The 18,292-nt window shown below is 37.5% G+C and overlaps 2 protein-coding genes across 2 annotated transcripts; one reads left to right on the forward strand and one right to left on the reverse strand.

Annotated features, from left to right (window-relative positions):
- The first annotated feature begins 1,048 nt into the window (after positions 1-1,048).
- On the forward strand, positions 1,049-9,065 carry LOC107675607 (ESF1 homolog). Its single transcript, XM_016470014.1, has 13 exons — positions 1,049-1,127; positions 1,668-2,145; positions 2,811-3,061; positions 4,482-4,595; positions 4,669-4,778; positions 6,453-6,605; positions 6,777-6,891; positions 6,979-7,135; positions 7,237-7,381; positions 7,444-7,570; positions 7,658-7,739; positions 8,151-8,245; positions 8,321-9,065. The coding sequence occupies exons 2-13, from the start codon at positions 1,704-1,706 to the stop codon at positions 8,759-8,761; spliced, it is 2,232 nt and encodes a 743-aa protein (XP_016325500.1). The 5' UTR covers positions 1,049-1,127; positions 1,668-1,703; the 3' UTR covers positions 8,762-9,065.
- A 4,355-nt stretch (positions 9,066-13,420) lies between these two features.
- Positions 13,421-17,078, reverse strand: btbd3a (BTB (POZ) domain containing 3a). The gene is made up of 5 exons (XM_016470022.1): positions 16,993-17,078; positions 16,197-16,394; positions 15,993-16,083; positions 14,682-14,805; positions 13,421-14,524 (listed from the first exon to the last, which is right to left on the reverse strand). Exons 2-5 carry the CDS (start codon positions 16,337-16,339, stop codon positions 13,488-13,490), a joined length of 1,395 nt encoding a protein of 464 aa, XP_016325508.1. The 5' UTR covers positions 16,340-16,394; positions 16,993-17,078; the 3' UTR covers positions 13,421-13,487.
- Between the last annotated feature and the right edge of the window lie 1,214 nt (positions 17,079-18,292).

Raw genomic sequence — 18,292 nt, forward strand, 5'->3', positions numbered from 1 at the left:
TAGCAATGTAGCCAATCATCTGTCGACTTTTGTGTTAGATGTTATATTATGTCTTTTATGTATTTATGTTAGAATCCAGTCACCGCTCAAATCGCCGGAGTTTTGTTCTGCACGCTCGCGAATCCTTTCGCGAAACGTTTTTCTATTCTATTCTATTCTATTCTATTCTGCAAAACAACATTAAATGAGTCGGAAAGCGGGGAAGTCGAAATAAATACAATCGCCGGAGTTTTGTTCTGCACGCTCGCGAATCCTTTCTTTATAACAGTCTAGAAACGTTTTTCTATTCTATTCTATTCTATTCTATTCTGCAAAACAACATTAAATGAGTCGGAAAGCGGGGAAGTCGAAATAAATACAGAACAATTGACATATACAACATATAAAATGTGGCTTTAGTTTGCGTTAAAGGTAAGTAATAAAACAATGATAAATGAAATAATACATTCTAAGAAGTAAAATTGCTAGTAAATGAGTGATTGCAGTCACATTTTGTGATATGAAACTGATGAATAATGAAACTAAAGCATTTCTTATCTGTAAGTTTATATTATATTATATTAGCCTATATTATATTACTGTAAGTCTATTTATATTTCCAGCAACAAACTCACAATAGCCTCAGATTAGTGTTTGGTATCAATTATAGTTTTATTCACATTTTGAATCGCTTTTTATTTTTATATTTACTTTTTAATTTGAATTGTTTTGAAAAGTTTGAGTAATTTAGTTGTTTTGTCATTTTTAATACTATTTTTTAATGTCTATATTCTAATGTCTAATTCGTTTTTTGTTTTAGTTTTAGCTGTTCTAATACATCAATTTAAACATAATGAGAATGTTGACTGAGATAAAATAAAAAGGATTTTTATTAAAAACTAAAAATTCTATAGAATATTTATATTCTTTGCTCTTCTGTGTCTATATATTATGTATATATCGTTTTTAGTTTTACGAATCTACACGGAATGTCAAAGTGAAAGGAAACACTCGTCTGGTGTGTTTTGAGCCCTTCGTCTCGCCGTATTAAAAAAAAGGGCGTGGCTTCCAAGATGTAACGGAAGTAGTAAAGCGTCACGGGAAAACACGTGTGGAGCTGTGCCGTAAAATCGCACGAAAACCGGTCGGTCAGTATTGGCCTTTATAAATGTTTTTATTTACTGCGCAGTCAGTTTTGTCCTGAATTCTTTAGGTTTTCATAAATTGCAATGATGTTTTGTCAGTTAACGACTTGCACAGTGTTTTAGTTATTTGTCATTACAGTCTGTAGAATGTGTGCTGTGCGAATTACAGGCAGACACTGTAAACAAATAATTACAGAATATCACAAAATTTGCATACAGCCAGATGACAAGTAAACATTATAAACTGTAATTTGACAACATGCCTCCGTTTTTGAATGAACTTAAATCGTGGTAATACTGAAATATAAAGTTTGATAACAAGCACCACTCTACCTTTTCATAATTTATCAGTGTCTTCCTGTGATTTAAGAGCGCTTGTTTAAATCTGATTTAGTTGGACTCGAGTGTTTTCTATACAGATGGAAACATGAACCACATTATTTTGGGTTATCTGTGTAAGAAATGTTTCACGACATTTCTTTTAATGAATATACACTTGGTTTCACATGTACTTGAAATGCACCACTTCTGTGTTTTTCACAGGTTGATGCTTACATCAGGCTCTTCCAAATAATCACCATGGCCTCCAAAAACACTGTAAGCGGTGACGACCGCTTCTCGAAGGTCCAGAAGGACCCTCGCTTCTGGGAGATGCCCAGCAGAGAGCGCAAAGTCAAAATCGACAAGCGTTTCAAGTCCATGTTCCACGACGAACGCTTTAAACTGAAGTATACAGTCGATAAACGCGGCCGACCCGTCAACCAGACGTCCACCGAGGACCTCAAGCGCTTCTACAAGCTCTCTGACTCCGAGCAGTCAGACGAAGAAGAGGAGAACGAGCAGACGGAAAAGCCCAAGAAGGAACAGAAAGTGAAAAAGGCTGATGAGGAACCTCAGGTTGAGGATGAAGAAGAGAGCGATGAATCTGAAGAGGAGGAAGAAGCCGAGAAGAACCCGAAGACAAAAGAAGCTAAGAAAACGAAAGAGCCGCTGGTAAAGGGAGTGAGAGTGTTTGAAGAAGGTACTGCATTAACTTTATTTTATATATGTGACTAGGGCTGTGCAATATATCGAAATATCGCAAATGTACATAATGCAATATGCATATTGCTACGGCTTGCAATATTTGGGGCCATGAACAAAAGACAAAGAGAAAATCACTCACTGCTCTTACCTAAATAACTTTTGTAGCTTAAATAAGAATCAGTGCATATTGAATTCAAAGAGTAAATACTATGTATTATGTATTTACTTACGTAGTATTTTGTAATATAGATATTTTGTAAATTTCCTACCGTAAATATATCAAAACTTAATTTTTGATTAGTAATATGCATTGCTAAGAACTTCATTTGGACAACTTTAAAGGCGTTTTTTTTCAATATTTAGATTTTCTTTTTTGCTCAGATTTTCAAATAGTTGTATCTCAGCCAAATATTGTCCTATCCTAACAAACCATACATAAATGGTAAACGTATTTATTCAGCTTTCAGATGATGTATAAATCTCAATATCAAAAAATGGACCCTTATGACTGGTTTTGTAGTCCAGGGTCACATAATATTCATTATTAATCTGAGTAATGTATCTGATTGTTTTGTTTTAAAATGGATTTTCTGAAGACAATACGAGTGGTGTTCATTTATGTTATTTATGGCTTGATGCCGTTTGTATTGTTTTTAACAGATGAGGACGAGGAATCTGGTGTTGAAGAGGATGAGGAGGAGGAGGCTGATGAAGATGACGAGAGTGAGTCAGGTGATGACAGCGACAATGGACCCGACCTGGCTCGAGGGAAGGGTAACATTGAGACCAGCTCTGATGAAGATGATGATGATGATGATGATGATGAGCTGGAGGAATGTCTGCGCCATGAGGAAGAGGAGATTGAGCATGACTGGGGAGAGATGTGGAAAGATGCTCCACGCAGTGACAACGTGAGATTCATCCCAATTCTTTATTAATCATAAACTGCTGTTCAGAAGTTAAATGTTTGAAAGAAGACTCTTACGCTCACCAAAGCTGCATTTCTTTGATCAAAAACACAGTAAAACTGTAATATTGTGAAATAATAATTGTTTTGTATTTGAATATATTTTAAAATGTAATTTATTCCTGTGATGCAAATCTGAATTTTCAGCAGCAATTACGCCAAAATATATATATTTTTAAATTATTTTCAGTGTTGAAAAGTTTTTGTTGTTTAATATTTTTGGTGGAAACCTCAAAAAACCTATTTTTCAGAATTCTTTGAGTATAAATTTCATAATACCAGCATTTATTTGAAATAGAAATATTTGGTAACATTATACATTTCTTCATTGTCACTTTTGTTCAATTAAATACATCCTTGCTGAAAAAAAAAGTATTAATCTCTTTCTAACAAAAAATTAACTGACCCCAAACCTTTAAACAGTAGTATATTTATTAAATTAAAATATGATTTTATATTATTTGTGTTATATAAAATATATTTAATAAAGTAATTTCTATTATATTACAATTGTATCAAGAAAAACAGCCATTACGATTTTTTTTTCAATGCGATATTATTTTAACAACATCTAAACACATTTTCTTAACCAAATTTATTTTTGTAGCATAATGCAGGTAAAATAGTAATTATAAAACGGATAGTTCCGGTCCTTGATTCTAATTGGCTGAGCCACGTTCGAAGCTGTTGTAAATTACACTACAAACATACACCTTTGTTTACGTTTGTCTGTTGCTTGGCAACCACTTTGTTGCAACCACAACGGATTCTGAGGAACTACATTGTTTGGTGGAAGAATACTGTTTTTATTAATATCATTACACTTTATTTGCTCTGTTTTGTTTTGTGAAACCTTACTACGTATAACCGTTTTATAAAAGCAATAAGCCCCGTGAAGCCGTGGTTTACAGTGAATTTATAACAGCTAAGGGGGTTTTAGCGCATAACAACGCCCCTTAGCTGTTATAAATTCACTGTAAACCACGGCTTCTTGGGGCTTATTGCTTTACTACACAAAATGTATTTTAAAAAAGTATTCATAAATCATTCTAGTGTTTGTTGGGTCAAACTTTATTTTAAGGTCCAATTCTCGCTATTAACAAACCATTAACTATGACTTCTGCCTCAATAAACTGCTGTTTATTAATAGTTAGTAAGGTAGTTCTTAAGTTTAAGTATTGGGTAGGATTAAGGATGTAGAATATGGTCATGCAGAATATCTGCTTTATAAGTACTAATAAACAGCCAATATGTTAAAAGTAGGCATGCTAATATAAGCAACTAGTTAATAGTGAGAATTGGTCCTCGTACTGAAGTGTTACTGTTTGTTGCTGGTGAGTTATTTCCTGTGTTTGTGTGTTTAGACTTCCCGACGGTTGGCGGTTTGTAACATGAACTGGGACAGACTGAAAGCTAAAGATCTTCTGGCTCTCTTCAGTTCGTTTAAGCCCAAAGGCGGCGTGGTGCTGTCTGTGACGGTAACTATCACATCAGTTTCCTGCACAATCTCATAATCTCATGTCAGTCTGATTGGTGACGTGTGTGTGACAGATCTATCCGTCTGAGTTGGGGAAGGAGAGGATGAGTGCAGAACAGACTCAGGGTCCGCTGGAGCTCGCCGGCCTCCCGGAGGACCCTGACGCCGACACAGACGAGCAAAGGTACCGGCCACAGTCATTGTCTGGAGCTGGTCAGATTCTTATTGGGGTTTGGTCGACCAAGTTTTGCAGTGAGGGGAATCCCAGGATGCATTGCAAACAAGCTTAGTGAAGAAAATCTGTTCTAGATGGCCAATATTTATTTAAAACATTCTTATTAGGCGTGGGCGATAAAACGGTATCGATATGTATCGACGGTACACCTTCTTCGATAACGATATAAAAAATGTTCGATATAGGCACGTGCTCTGTGTGATGCAGACAACAAACACGAACATGAGTGCTGTGCCTGCCTGTGATGAGGAGATTGTGAATAAAAAAATGTATATTAGTCGAATTTAAAATAAACATTTGCATTTGAATGCAAAAATAGTACAATCAAATGTTAGATGTGCGTCAGGGAGCGTCATCAGTGGAGAACGAGATGCGGTGGTGATGTAAGTGACGTAGTTTAATGTTTTGTTAGTCTAGTCCACGAGATGCGCAGTTGCTGCGTTATTCATTCAAAATATTAGAGAAATATAGAAGCTCAATGCGTAGAAGATCTTGATTAGGTTAAAACTAGGGCTGCACGATTAATCGCATACGATATTTAATGCGCATCATACAGCCGGTTCTGTAATCAGCGGTAAATCTCCATCACCTGCGTGCTTTCACATTGAGCAGCATTAACTACACAGAGCCGTTGTTCACTGACGAGCTGCGCAAAGGCAATCTGTGTGAATGGCGCTTCGGCTCTTTGGATTAATGCATGCATAAATACATGATGCTGTTTTGTTCATAATTGTTTATGCAATTTATGAAATTATATTTGATTTATATGAGTTAATTTAGACTTAATGGACGTTTTCTTATAGACAGTTATTTCCTTGTGTTGACAATTTAATGTGCTGCATTATTTTGCTCATTGCGCCCTCCTGTGGCCTCGGGAGACAAGCCAAAAGTTTAACCTATTTAATCTGCATATAAAACATTAGAAATTAGATATTTGTTTAATTTTTATTGTTGTGTAGTGTTGCTGTGTTGCATGCTACATTGATAGCTAAAAAAGGATTTAATGAATTTTACATTTTTATTTTAATTAAATGTTTTTTAAAGAAATGAATGTTTTTATTCAGGAAGAATGCAGTTAATTATTCAAAAGTGACAGTGATTTCGGTCTCAAATAAATGCTCTTCTTTCTATTCATGAAAAAGAATCATTAAACAATTCTCACAAAAATATTAAGGAGCACAACTGTTTTCAACATTGATAATAATCAGAAATGTTTCTTGAGCAGTAAATCAGCATATTAGAATGATTCTTCTGAAGGATCATGTGACACTGAAGACTGGAGTAATGATGCTGAAAATTCAGCTTTGATCGCTGCAATAAATTACATTTTAAAATATATTCAAACAGAAAATAGTTGTTTTAAATTGTAATAATATTTCACAATATTGCTGTTTTTACTGTGTTTTTGATCAAATACTGTAAATGCAGCCGCCATGGTGAGCAGAAGAGACTTCTTTCAAAACATTAAAAAATCTTACCTACCTGTATCTCAGTATTTTTCAGCCTTTTGACAATATTTAATGTCTTCTATCTCTGAATGGTTTTCAAGGATCATGTTGTTTCTTTTGTTTCGATCAGAGGAAGCATGGTTTTAACCAGTTAAGGTCTTCCGTGTGTTTTCAGGGTCTACCGAGAGAAAGTGCGAGACTATCAGTTCAAGCGTCTGAGGTATTACTACGGCGTGGTGGAGTGCGACTCCGTCGAAACAGCAGCAAAGATTTACGCGGAGTGTGACGGCTACGAGTACGAGAGCAGCTGCTCGATGATCGACCTGCGGTGAGTGCCTCACATTCACAGAGACATTCAATTGAAATGTTTTAACTGAAACCATCAAATGTTAACCATCTTAACATTTCTAAGAACTTGGCGCTTGCATATTGTTTTAAAGATGGCTGATTTCTCTTAATGTGACATTGGCTCATGTTTGTGGCTCTGGGCGTTTTGCAGGTTCATCCCTGACGACGTGACGTTTGACGACGAGCCGAAAGACAGAGCCACTGATGTGGATTACAGTTCCTACAAGCCCAAACTCTTCACATCGACGGCCACCACCACAGCCAAGGTCTGTCACGCTGCATCCTACATCAAGTCTGAGCTGTTACACTCCATCTACAATAATGCATGACTTGGATCTGCTGCTTGTCTTTAGGTCGAGCTGACGTGGGATGAAACGGATCACGACCGGGTCACGGCTCTCTGCAGGAAGTTCAATAAGGACGACCTGTTGGACATGGACTTCAAGGCTTACCTGGCCTCCTCCAGTGAGGAAGAGGAGGATGAGGAAGAGGCAGAGCAACAGGCAGAAGGTTAGTGATGACTGAATCATCTATCAACATGATTCTGAACCGGTAATGGTACTTTTTCATCCATCAGAAATGTTGTTGTGTTGAATTGAATGTTCTCTCAGCTGAGCCTCTTCCTGAGGAGAAAAAGAGCAGTAAAGAGAAGAAGAGCACAGAGCAGATTGCTAAATACAGAGAACTACTGAAGAGCTTTCAGGACAAAGACAAGGAGAAGGATGACAGCATGGATATGGAAGTAAATAAAATTAGGTACATGTTATATAATATTAACATGTATTTTTTATTAATGTTTATTAATTTCATTGCTTTTTAGGACTGAAGAAAACGACTGAGAAGCTTGTGAAGAAGAAAATGGAGGGCAAAGATCAGCTGACTCCATGGGAGCAGTACCTGCAGAAGAGAAAGGAGAAAAAGAAAGAGAAGAGGAAAGGGAAGAAGGTAAATGTGTCGCTGAGGAAATAATCATGTCGTTTGTCCTTCATTTCTGTCCTTTTGACCTCACATATGCTCTTTTGTCTTGTGCAGGAAGCAGCGGAGGCGGAGCCTGGGATCAGTGATGATGAACTTCCTGCTGATGTAGAACTACTGAAGAGCTTTCAGGACAAAGACAAGGAGAAGGATGACAGCATGGATATGGAAGTCACATGGGTACCAGGTATCAAGAGTGTTCAATTTAGTTATATTTCATAGCTTATTAATTCTAAACAATTTAATATAAATATTAATATTATTAATTAATATTCATTTTGTTTTAATGTTTGTTTTGTTTGTTTTATTTTTGAATTGTTTAATGTTTTATTTTATATTTAAAAGTAACATTGCATATTACTGTTAAGAATATAATAAAAATATGCATTTTTATTCTGTAAATATATTAAACATATAATAAAAAATAAATAAGCTCGGCTCGACAGGTTAGTGACGAGTCTGCACTTTACTCCCCTCATGCTTTATTATATTCAACATCAGAGTTTCTCATATTCCTTCAGGAAGTATTACACCTTTAGTGCTCTAATCTATATCCTCTCTGCAGCATCCCTGAAAAACAAGAAGAACAGGAAGAAGGATGAAGAGAAGACACCAGAAGAACAGGAAGAGCTGGAGAGACGGAGGGTATGTTTCTCTGATGTTCATGAATGTGTGTTTGTGGGTAATGCATCATGGTAACGGCTGTGTCGTGGCATCTAGGCTGAGATGGAGCTGCTGATGGACGACGAAGAAGACAACAAGCACAAACATTTCAACTATGCCAAGATCGTCGAGCAGCAGAACCTGAGCAAGAAGAAGAGGAAGAAACTCCTGAAGAGCAACACGCCACTAGAGGAGGACGACTTCCAGGTGGACGTTCAGGACTCACGCTTCCAAGCCATGTTCACGTCCCATCTCTACAACCTGGACCCGTCCGACCCGGCCTACAAGAAGACCAAAGCAACGCAGAGCATCTTAGAGGAGAAACAGAGACGCAGAGAGGAGCGACAGCACAGCCAGGAGGAGGCGCAGGAGAAGGATGGAGCAGAGGCGCCGTCATCCTCCACTAAAGTCATGGACCCCAGTTTATCATTGCTTGTCAGATCCATCAAGAACAAAACTGAACAGTTTCAAGTGCGCAAGAAACAAAAGACAAAATGATTCTCATAACAAGAGACTCAAGTCTCAACTCGAGTTGGTTTTCTGGAGTCTTTGTGTGTTACTTTAGTGACTGATTTGTGCTTGGAGACAAAATACTTTGATAATAAACATCATACTTTCTCCTAGTTCAAAATTTTTGCTTCAGACTTTTGTAATTGACCGGCCATTTTTGGATGAACACGTCAAGGGTTTGTTTACACCGTACACAAAATCTCATGATCTGCTGCTTCAGACTGGTGTCTCTAGATCAGTCTGACATAGCTAATTTGTGTAGATCCAGAGAGTTTTCAAAATTGATAGAGGAGGTGGGTTTGTGAGGAGTCACTAGCAATGAAATGAGAACCATGTTTTGAGTCATCCAAAAAAAAAAAAAAAAACTTTTATTAAATAATTGCTATTGTAATTTTAGTGTTGTTCTGTAAAAAATGATTAAATCCTATTTCTTTATTTTACAGCAAAATAGTAGTATTACTATAGTAGTTTCTTTTTTTAATTTAATATTTAATTTAATTTTTGTAATTTAACAGAATAAACATTCTATTATTTCATCATCATAACTATTATTAATACCTAGTAGTAAGTTATTTTTTTAAAACAAAAACAAAAAATGTAGAAATAAAAACGAAGGTTTTTAATGATTAGATGCTGCAATTCGAAGAAATTCTTAGTCTAAAGTGTAACTATTTTATTAGATTTTTTCAATTTGCCGATTTAATTTTGAGTCCATACTTAGATTCTATTTAGAACTTTTAGAATACACAACATACACATATGTACAATTTTGCTTGATGTGAAGAAGAAATGGTCTTAACTTCTACATACAAAAGTGACAAAGTCACGTTTGTAGGATATATTTTCAAATAGATGTCGCAATTCCCTTTTTCTGCCGTGGCAAAAACCGATTTCTATTGATTTAAAGGGATCGTTGAACCAAAACTGAAAATTCTGTCATCGTTTACTAACCCTGTCATTCCAAACTTATGAGTTTCATCTGCAAAAAATATATAATTCTTCAAAATCAGTGAGCAATGTCAATTTTCAGTTTTGCCTGAAGTGTCAAATATGTGCCTTCAAGAAGAGATTAGATTTACTGTAGTTTCAGAGTGTCACTTTTAATGAAAAATAGACACCGAGAAGCTGGAGTTAAAGTTAGCTTTATTCATGTTGACACAAACGCCGCTCACACATTCAAACAAGTCTGTTGGCACTTTCACGGGCACCTCATTTTCTACATAACAGAACCTCACTCATGCCATATATCAAAATACAGCTGTGAATGAATGAAAACCTCTTACACTTACAATTCCAGATGAATACGACCAGTGCTCAGAGCATGTAAAAACATCTCGCCTCATGGTCCAGGAATTTAGTGTACATGTAAGAACCGCTTGGGTAGTTCACATCATTAGACCCAATCCAGAAAAGGCACAAATTACAGAGTAATGTCAATAACACAAGGTTTGATTTGACCAAATAAAGCGGAACCCCAGTCCAGATCACAAGCATTTCAGAAGTAAAACCAACGGAATGAAATGACTAGATTGTGCCACAGTGTTACTAAAAAACAGCTACTTTATGAGAAATAGTGCAATTAAGGTTTGACATGGACATACACATGTAAGAGCTGGAGTGTTGTGTAGTGTTTCAGGTTGAAAACCACATCTATTTTATCACCACAGTATCATTTGTACAATTCCTGAAGCAAATGCAAATGGTGCTTGGCCTCGCCGCCATGCTGTTACAGATGATTGACAGGCCATTGCTATGGTGATTGCTGGGCGATTTCTTACTGGCCTTAGTAAACAATCCCACTGTCTATGATATTGTGGCTCGGATCCCTCCTTTAATGACTGATTTTTTTCTCTCCCCATTTTATCGTCTGATTGTTGGAAAAGTGACCGATTAGAACACCTTGAGTTGTCCACCGTAGTTTTAAATTTTGAAGGAATAGTTCAACCAAAAATGAAAATTTGATGACAATATATTCCCCCTCGGGCCATTCAAGACGTAGACGAGTTTGTTTCTTCATCAGAACAGATTTGGAGAAATGTAGCATTACATTACTTGTTCACCAATGCATCCTCTGCAGTGAATGGGTGCCGTCAGAATGAGAGTCCAAACAGCTGATAAAAACATCACAATAATCCACAAGTTCAAAGAAGAAGAAAAAAATCCATCATCAAGGTTTTTTATTTTTTATAACTCTCGTTTCTTGCTTAAATACGTGTCCGCTATATAATATCGCTTTCTCCAGTGGAAAAAGTTGTCTTGTCTGAATCAGGAGAGAAATATGCACAGATCAAGCACTGTTTACAAGCAAAAACAGTCCAGGGCTGCGTTTCCCAAAAGCATCGTAAGCCTAAGTTGATCGTATCTCCATGAGGCTTACGATGCTTTTGGGAAACGCAGCCCTGAACAGTTCTAAACAAGTATGTGGTTGGATGATGTGAGAGGACAACAGGGGACGGCCATTTTTACTGAAGTAAGCGTTATTATGGATTTATTTTTGGCCAGAAGTGACGGTTTAAAGTTAAAACGCCATGATGGATTTGTTTCTCACAAACATGCAGTTTTTTGAATCACAAAATGTTAATGGTTGGACTGGAGTGGTATGGATTACTGTGATGTTTTTATCAGCTGTTTGGACTCATTCTGACGGCACCCATTCACTGCAGAGGATGTAGTGATATAATGCTGAATTTCTCCAAATCTGTTCTTATGAACAATCAAACTCATCTACATCTTGGATGGCCTGAGGCGGAGTACATTTTCAGCAAATTTTAATTTTTAGGACAACTATTCCTTTAAAAAAATCCATGTTGCAGTTTGAGTAATAATAGTAATAGTGATATTATCTTAACCAGCACCACTAGTTCTCTCTCTCCTCATCTTTTCTCTCAAAGTCTTAACAAAGTCTTGTAAAACCCCTCTTAACTTCATGCCGCTTACATACAATGTTGTGTTGCACCAAAATGTTATAAAATATAGGATTACATGAATATTAAGTAGAGAAAATAAGTTTATAGCGAAACGCTTCAGGACAAATTGTGCGTCACGTGTTGAGTAAAAAAATTCTACAAATACTTCAGAGCTCAGTAAAATACGGTTTCATTACGATACGACACGCAAGGCGATACAAATATGATTCTGTAGAATAAATCAAGTGTGTGACTTCACAAATTAGATTTCAAGATATTAAATCATCTTCCTCACAAGAAACACAACATGTCTGCTGTTAGTCAGAGTAAACATCACGGAATGATTATTTAGCTTAAACGCTGTCAGTCACGTGAAAACGCAAACCTAACGACAGGAGACCCCAACGCTCAAAAACTCACTTCATGAGGATTTTACGTGATGCACATGTTATTTGTGTTGAAACGTTTAAGATTTACTTTATTTTTAGCGGACGTGTTCTTATTAGTGTCTTTCAATAATGCTTTGAGATAAATATTTATCCAGCTAAATAAGTGGATCATAATCTCTTCTCTTAACGAAATGCGTCACATAAAAATGAAAATGAGATCATTTACTCAACCTCATGTCATCTGATTCACTTGTGCACCATTTTACAAGTGATCTTAAATCATATGACAGCTTTTATGTGAGGAAACTGGTCATTATTGATTAAAAATCATTCACTCGTTCAACTGGAAATGAGACTTGAGAGCTTGAGAGCCTCAACTAATCAAAACAAAACAAAAACAAACCTCTGTTCAAAAGTTTGGGGTTGGTAAATTGATTTGCTCAAATACAGTAAAATCAGTAATATGGTGAAATATTATTACAATTTAAAGTAACTGTTTTCGATTTGAAAATATTTTAAGATGTAATTTATTCCTGTGACGCAAAGCTGAATTTTCAGCATAATTCCTCCAGTCTTCAGTGTCACATGATCCTTCAGAAATCATTCTAATATACTGATTCGCTGCTCAGGAAGCATTTCTTATTATTACGAATGTTGAAAACAGCTGGGCTGCTGCTTATTAATAATTATTGCTTATTAAACAGATTTTTTTCAGAATTCTTTGATGAGTAGAAGGTTCAAAAGAACAGCATGTATTTGAAATAGAAACCTTTCGTAACATTATATGTCATTACTGTAACTTGTAATTCATTTAATGGATCCTTGTTGATTAAAAGTATTAATTTATTACTTAAAAATACAGTAGTCAACATTTGAAGTGGATCAAAAAAGTTAATCAAAGTTGTCTTAATACAAGAACGCATTTTGGTTTTTGGACAACTTTGGCGAAAGGTTTTGATCCACTTCAAATGTTGACTACTGTAGTACTGACCCCAAACTTTTGTATGGTGTAAATTACAGCTCACAAGTTATATAGAACGCTTTAATATTTCAGAACTCTGACAGCCTCAGTCTCCATTGATCCTGGATTGAAAACAGCAGCATGAAATGCGTTTGGAAGACAATGAGGGTGAGTAAATGATAACCAAACTTCATTTTTTTTAGGTGCACAAACACTTCTAATATAGTCTATATGGATTGTCAGTAATCTCTAATAATCTTCTTTGCAGCCTTTGTGCAAATTCTGAGCAGCACTTCATTAAGGAACAACAAACATTGGGTTCTAATTAATCAGGGGTGCGTTTCCCTAAAGCATCGTTAGCTAACTATGGTCGTTAGTTCCACTGAACTCTATTGGTAACGATGGAACCTGCGACCATAGTTGCTTTTGGGAAACGCACCCCAGAACAGGATGCTCTCTCAAGCATAAAATATGAGTTCAGGGATCTGACCCCCCTGCACACCCGTCCCGTTGGTGCTGTCCGACGAGCACTGGAACTGGAAGGTCACCTTCCCGCACTGGACCTCCGTCATCCCCTCCTGGCCAAAATAACTCAACTCATTCCCGTCCAGAACCACGCTGGCCGTGTAGAAGGTGTCGGGTTCGATCTGCACCGGGTACTCGAAGAAGACGGGGAAGGTGTTGCTGGAGCCGTCGGAGAAGTACTTGATGATGGCGACCCCGAGCGTCACGCTGCCTTGGCGCTTCAGCTCGATCTTGGCCTGGTACTCGGCCGAGCCGCAGCTGGAGCCGTACAGCCCGAACCCGGCGATGAAGACGCGCTTGTCCACGGCGAACTGGATGCTGTCGCAGCGGCCGCGGTATCGCCACTGATTGCTGCGGTAGGCGCAGGACTGAAAGCGGTGGCACCTCTGCGGCGTCAACCCTTTGCGTGGTTTACAGACGAACTTGAGCTCCGGTTTCTTGGCCGCTGTGTACCACAGGAAGATATCGTTGGTTTCGTTGAGCGTCAGCACGCCGGACTGCGCCACGCCGTTGGCGAAATCATCGAGCGCCATCGCCGGGATCCGTATCAGGTAGATGTTCTTTCCCAAAACAAGCCGTTTGTTCTCGATGCTGGGCTGGAGTTCCTGTCGGTGACACTCGGCCTCCGCCCAGCTCAACGCCGCCTCCAACACCACCATCTCCTTGGCGTTGAGTGTCTCGCGCCGCAGGATGCTCTCCAGAGTCTGAGCGTCGATGTCGCAGAACCCCTCGGAGCGGAGCGCGAGCTCGGCCTGCGCGTCGATCACCTCCCAGCAGCGCTGCGTGAGGTCGGGCTCCTCGAACAGGCAGCTCTGAGAGAGCAGGACGCAGGCGTTTCGCGCGCTCAGGCTGGTCTCCAGGAAGTTGACGCAAGCGCGGGCCAAGTGGGGAACGATGTATTTTTTGGCGGCGTACAGCGTGGCGAGAACTGTGTCTGCACACAGGTCGATCTCATCAGTAGACATAAAATCTATATAAAGTAAAATAAATAAATGATAATTATATTTATTTTATTAGAAAACAAATCACTAGTGTTCTCAGACTTTTGGACCCCATGTGCTATCTTCATGACCCCATCACATAAAAAATGTGCAAAAATGTTTTGTTTCATTAATAGCTTTGAAAACCGTACTTCAACATGGCCAGGAATGACGCCGGCTCAACATCAGGGATCCGGATCTCATCCTTATCTTCAGCCAGTTCTCCGTAGAACATGGCATGAAATACAGAACTACCCACAGCCAGGACATACTGAAAGAGGGAAAGACAATGAATTCAAAAAGAGATTATAAATATGATTTATAATGACATTATATACATGTATTTATATAAATAAAAAAACCTACTTAAAATTCTCCATTTATTTTCTCAAGTTATTTAATGTATTGTATTCACTGGATTCAATGTCAGTGTATTGGTAACACGGCTGAAGTGTGGTAATTCTGTACCTTGTGTCCCGGCACTCTCTGGGTTCCTCCAGGAGGTCCCACCACAAAATGAATATCGGCCATCAGCTCGTTGTTGAACATGACTGTGTTTCTGCAGAGGACAAATGAGCGAGACCCTTCACATACAGCGCTATCAATGCAACATCACGTGCTGTCTAGGTAGGCAGCATGACAGAGCAATACACAAGAGAAAGAGTGATTCACCTCTCTCTGATAGTGGGATACAAGCCTTGCCAGTTACATCCCTGAATGGTGTTGTTGTTGCGGACGTTCTGCTGCTGGTACTGTTGAACAGCGGTGGGTGTGACAGTGGCCAGTTTTTTGGCAGGAAACAGCTCAGCGGCCATTTTACCAACACATGTCAATTAATCAGGAGGATTTCATATACCTGAAAACAGAGCGCAGACAATTCTGTAAATTCTACCGAACGCTGCCGCCATTGAAGCAAATGGGAAACAAACCAAATACTAAACATTCACTCAAATTGTTAAGCTGATAACCAGATCATTAGTTATGGGAAAAAAGAAGGATTACATTTATAAATTTATAAATAAATTAATTGAACATTTATTTCCCTATTTTAATCAAAAATGCTGTCAAATAAATTATATTTTTATCCTTAAAGTCCCCATAACATAACAATTTGAGAGTTTGTAATGCAATAAAATAGAATTTAAATGTATTTAATACAATTTTTTTTTTTTAATTGTTCTAAAAAGAAAATTAAACCTCACTTTATTGGACCTCACCTTAGATTTTGATCTTTAAACACATTCACGACATCGTTTTAGTACTGGAAAAATATCAGAACTATAAATGTATAAAAAAAAAACATAATAATAGAAAAAATAAATAAATTCTGCATAAAAAAAAAGAAATCTAATTAAAATACTCTAATATCTAATTTCTTAATTTCTAATTTATTGTATTTACTGGAGTGATTCCATGTCAGTATTTCTGAAACATGGCTGAAGCCTGGTAATTCTGTACCTTGTGTCCCGGCACTCTCTGGGTTCCTCCAGGAGGTCCCACCACAAAATGAATATCGGCCATCAGCTCGTTGTTGAACATGACTGAGTTTCTGCAGAGGACAAATGAGTGAGACCCTTCACATCCAGTGCCATCAATGCAACATCACGTGCTGTCTAGGTAGGCAGCATAACAGAGCAATGCACAAGAGAAAGATTGATTCACCTCTCTCTGATAGTGGGATACAAGCCTTGCCAGTTACATCCCTGAATGGTGTTGTTGTTGCGGACGTTCTGCTGCTGGTACTGTTGAACAGCGGTGGGTGTGACAGTGGCCAGTTTTTTGGCAGGAAACAGCTCAGCGGCCATTTTACCAACACATGTCAATTAATCAGGAGGATTTCATGACAGAGGATCTGGCAACCTGGATATTCAGAATGACACAAAAAGCATTTATTATACATAAATTTAATACAAAATGCTTGAAATGACTCTTTTTATACATTTACGTCTATCGTTAATAACATGTATTTAGAGTTTATGACATTATCAATCCAAACTGTCATTAGCAACCTATCTAGCAATATATCTTTTTGATTTATTTTTAATAGATCTGTTTATCCATGTTATCTTAAACATAACCTACATTAAACTGGCGCTAAACGAAGCAGTTCACATTAAAAAACAATTTAATTCACATTCATTGCTAGACTCGCATAAACAGTTAACGTTAGCAATCACAGCTAAAGCTGCGATGATCATCCAAATATCACAGAACAGCAAGAATACTGTTAAATAAGTGTTTGAATGATCTAGAATCTAGCCTGCATTTAGTAAATGGTTTGATAACTGTAATATCAATGATAACAGATGATGATCTGAATTCAGATGCAAGCAACAGGAAATAAACAAAAGCAGCCATCGGGCTCACAAACCTGCAAAACCCCTAAAACATCAAACTAAAACACCATCACGACATGCCTGCACTCATTAACTAATAACAGTTCGATAGCAGTAATTACCAGAGGCCGATTAATGCAGCAGCTTTAGTGATTGAGTGAGGAAAGTTTGCAGCTGGTTTGCACATCAACAACATCCGCCTGACCGACTGCGCATGCGCCGTAAGAACACTTCGCAAATAAACAATTATTATTATTTGTAAGCAAAAAGAGAGAGAGAGAGAGAGAGAAGAAAATACGACTTGCCGTTAACAGTAGGTACTACGTACTTTAGATATTTTATTTGAGTTGTGTTAATATTTAGATACAAAAACTGATGTTAAGGGCAACCGTAGTAGATAACTGTTAATACAGCCGTGTCTTGATATGATAAGATGTTTCTCACAAACTACAAATATTTGCTGAAAGACAAATCGCTACCAAATTATTTGTTTAAAGCCAATCATATATTTAATATTTCAAACATATATTTTATTGAAACTAATATGGCCAGCAGGTGGCACTAAATACAAGGTTTTAGAGTAGCTAATTGAAAACCTTTTTTTTTAATTATATGTATATATATATATATATATATATATATGTATACATATATTATTCTGTTTCTTTCCTGCACTGTAAAACCCACTTTCAGTTTTGGAAATTGTATTTTTCATTCAGAAAATCAAGCTGCTCTGAAAACTAAATTATAGAATAGTATATTGTACTTTAAGTAGAAATGACAGAAATTGTGACTGTATTTGCTCCTCTTTGTAGCAGACTGTTCAGTTTGCCAGCCGTAACAATGGAATTAATGGATAATTATAATACAAGAATGTTTAGCTCAAAACATTCTTGTATAATAAGTACAGTTGCAAACTTACATTGTTTACCTATAAACAGTCTCTCTTGCCACTGACAAAACATGCATTACAAAAAGATATTGGATTTTTGAGCCTTACACATTTTTAGACGTCTACTATCATCCTAACCATCTTCAGTCTTAAACATCGAGGTCAGTGTGTGAAAGTCACAGACTGCAAAGAATCTCTTTTATTAGTGATAAAATAACAAATATTCAGATGCATCACTGGAATCCCACGGCCAGCAAACCTCTGACTGAACATTGACCCTGGAAAGCAGCTTGACTGGAGCTTAACAGCAAAAGCAGTCACAGGAATGCAACGCTGCCCTTGTTGCACTGATGCAAAGGCTTTACGTAATGATTTACTAATTACACTATAGAGGCCTCGGCCTTGGGGAATGCTGGGTAACGGGTCTCTCAGTCAGACTCCGACAGGCACCGACCTAATGGAAGGGGTCCGTAAACAAGCCACACTTTTATTGTCTGGACATTGATTTGTATCTCTCAGACCAATTCTAG

Source organism: Sinocyclocheilus anshuiensis, unplaced genomic scaffold (genome assembly GCF_001515605.1).
Source record: "Sinocyclocheilus anshuiensis isolate Anshui unplaced genomic scaffold, SAMN03320099.WGS_v1.1 scaffold469, whole genome shotgun sequence".
Taxonomy (NCBI): domain Eukaryota; kingdom Metazoa; phylum Chordata; class Actinopteri; order Cypriniformes; family Cyprinidae; genus Sinocyclocheilus; species Sinocyclocheilus anshuiensis.

What these genes read in the sequence shown, in the direction of transcription:
- btbd3a (XM_016470022.1), bottom strand. Translation starts at nt 16,339, where the DNA reads ATGGCCGCTGAGCTGTTTCCTGCCAAAAAACTGGCCACTGTCACACCC. An exon ending in TATCCCACTATCAGAGAGAG is followed by an intron (nt 16,084 to 16,196) that starts GTGAATCAATCT and finishes TGTCCTCTGCAG; the next exon opens with AAACTCAGTCATGTTCAACA. An exon ending in AGAGAGTGCCGGGACACAAG is followed by an intron (nt 14,806 to 15,992) that starts GTACAGAATTAC and finishes TCCCTCTTTCAG; the next exon opens with TATGTCCTGGCTGTGGGTAG.
- LOC107675607 (XM_016470014.1), top strand. Translation starts at nt 1,704, where the DNA reads ATGGCCTCCAAAAACACTGTAAGCGGTGACGACCGCTTCTCGAAGGTC. An exon ending in GGCAGAGCAACAGGCAGAAG is followed by an intron (nt 7,136 to 7,236) that starts GTTAGTGATGAC and finishes ATGTTCTCTCAG; the next exon opens with CTGAGCCTCTTCCTGAGGAG. An exon ending in AAGAGCTGGAGAGACGGAGG is followed by an intron (nt 8,246 to 8,320) that starts GTATGTTTCTCT and finishes CGTGGCATCTAG; the next exon opens with GCTGAGATGGAGCTGCTGAT.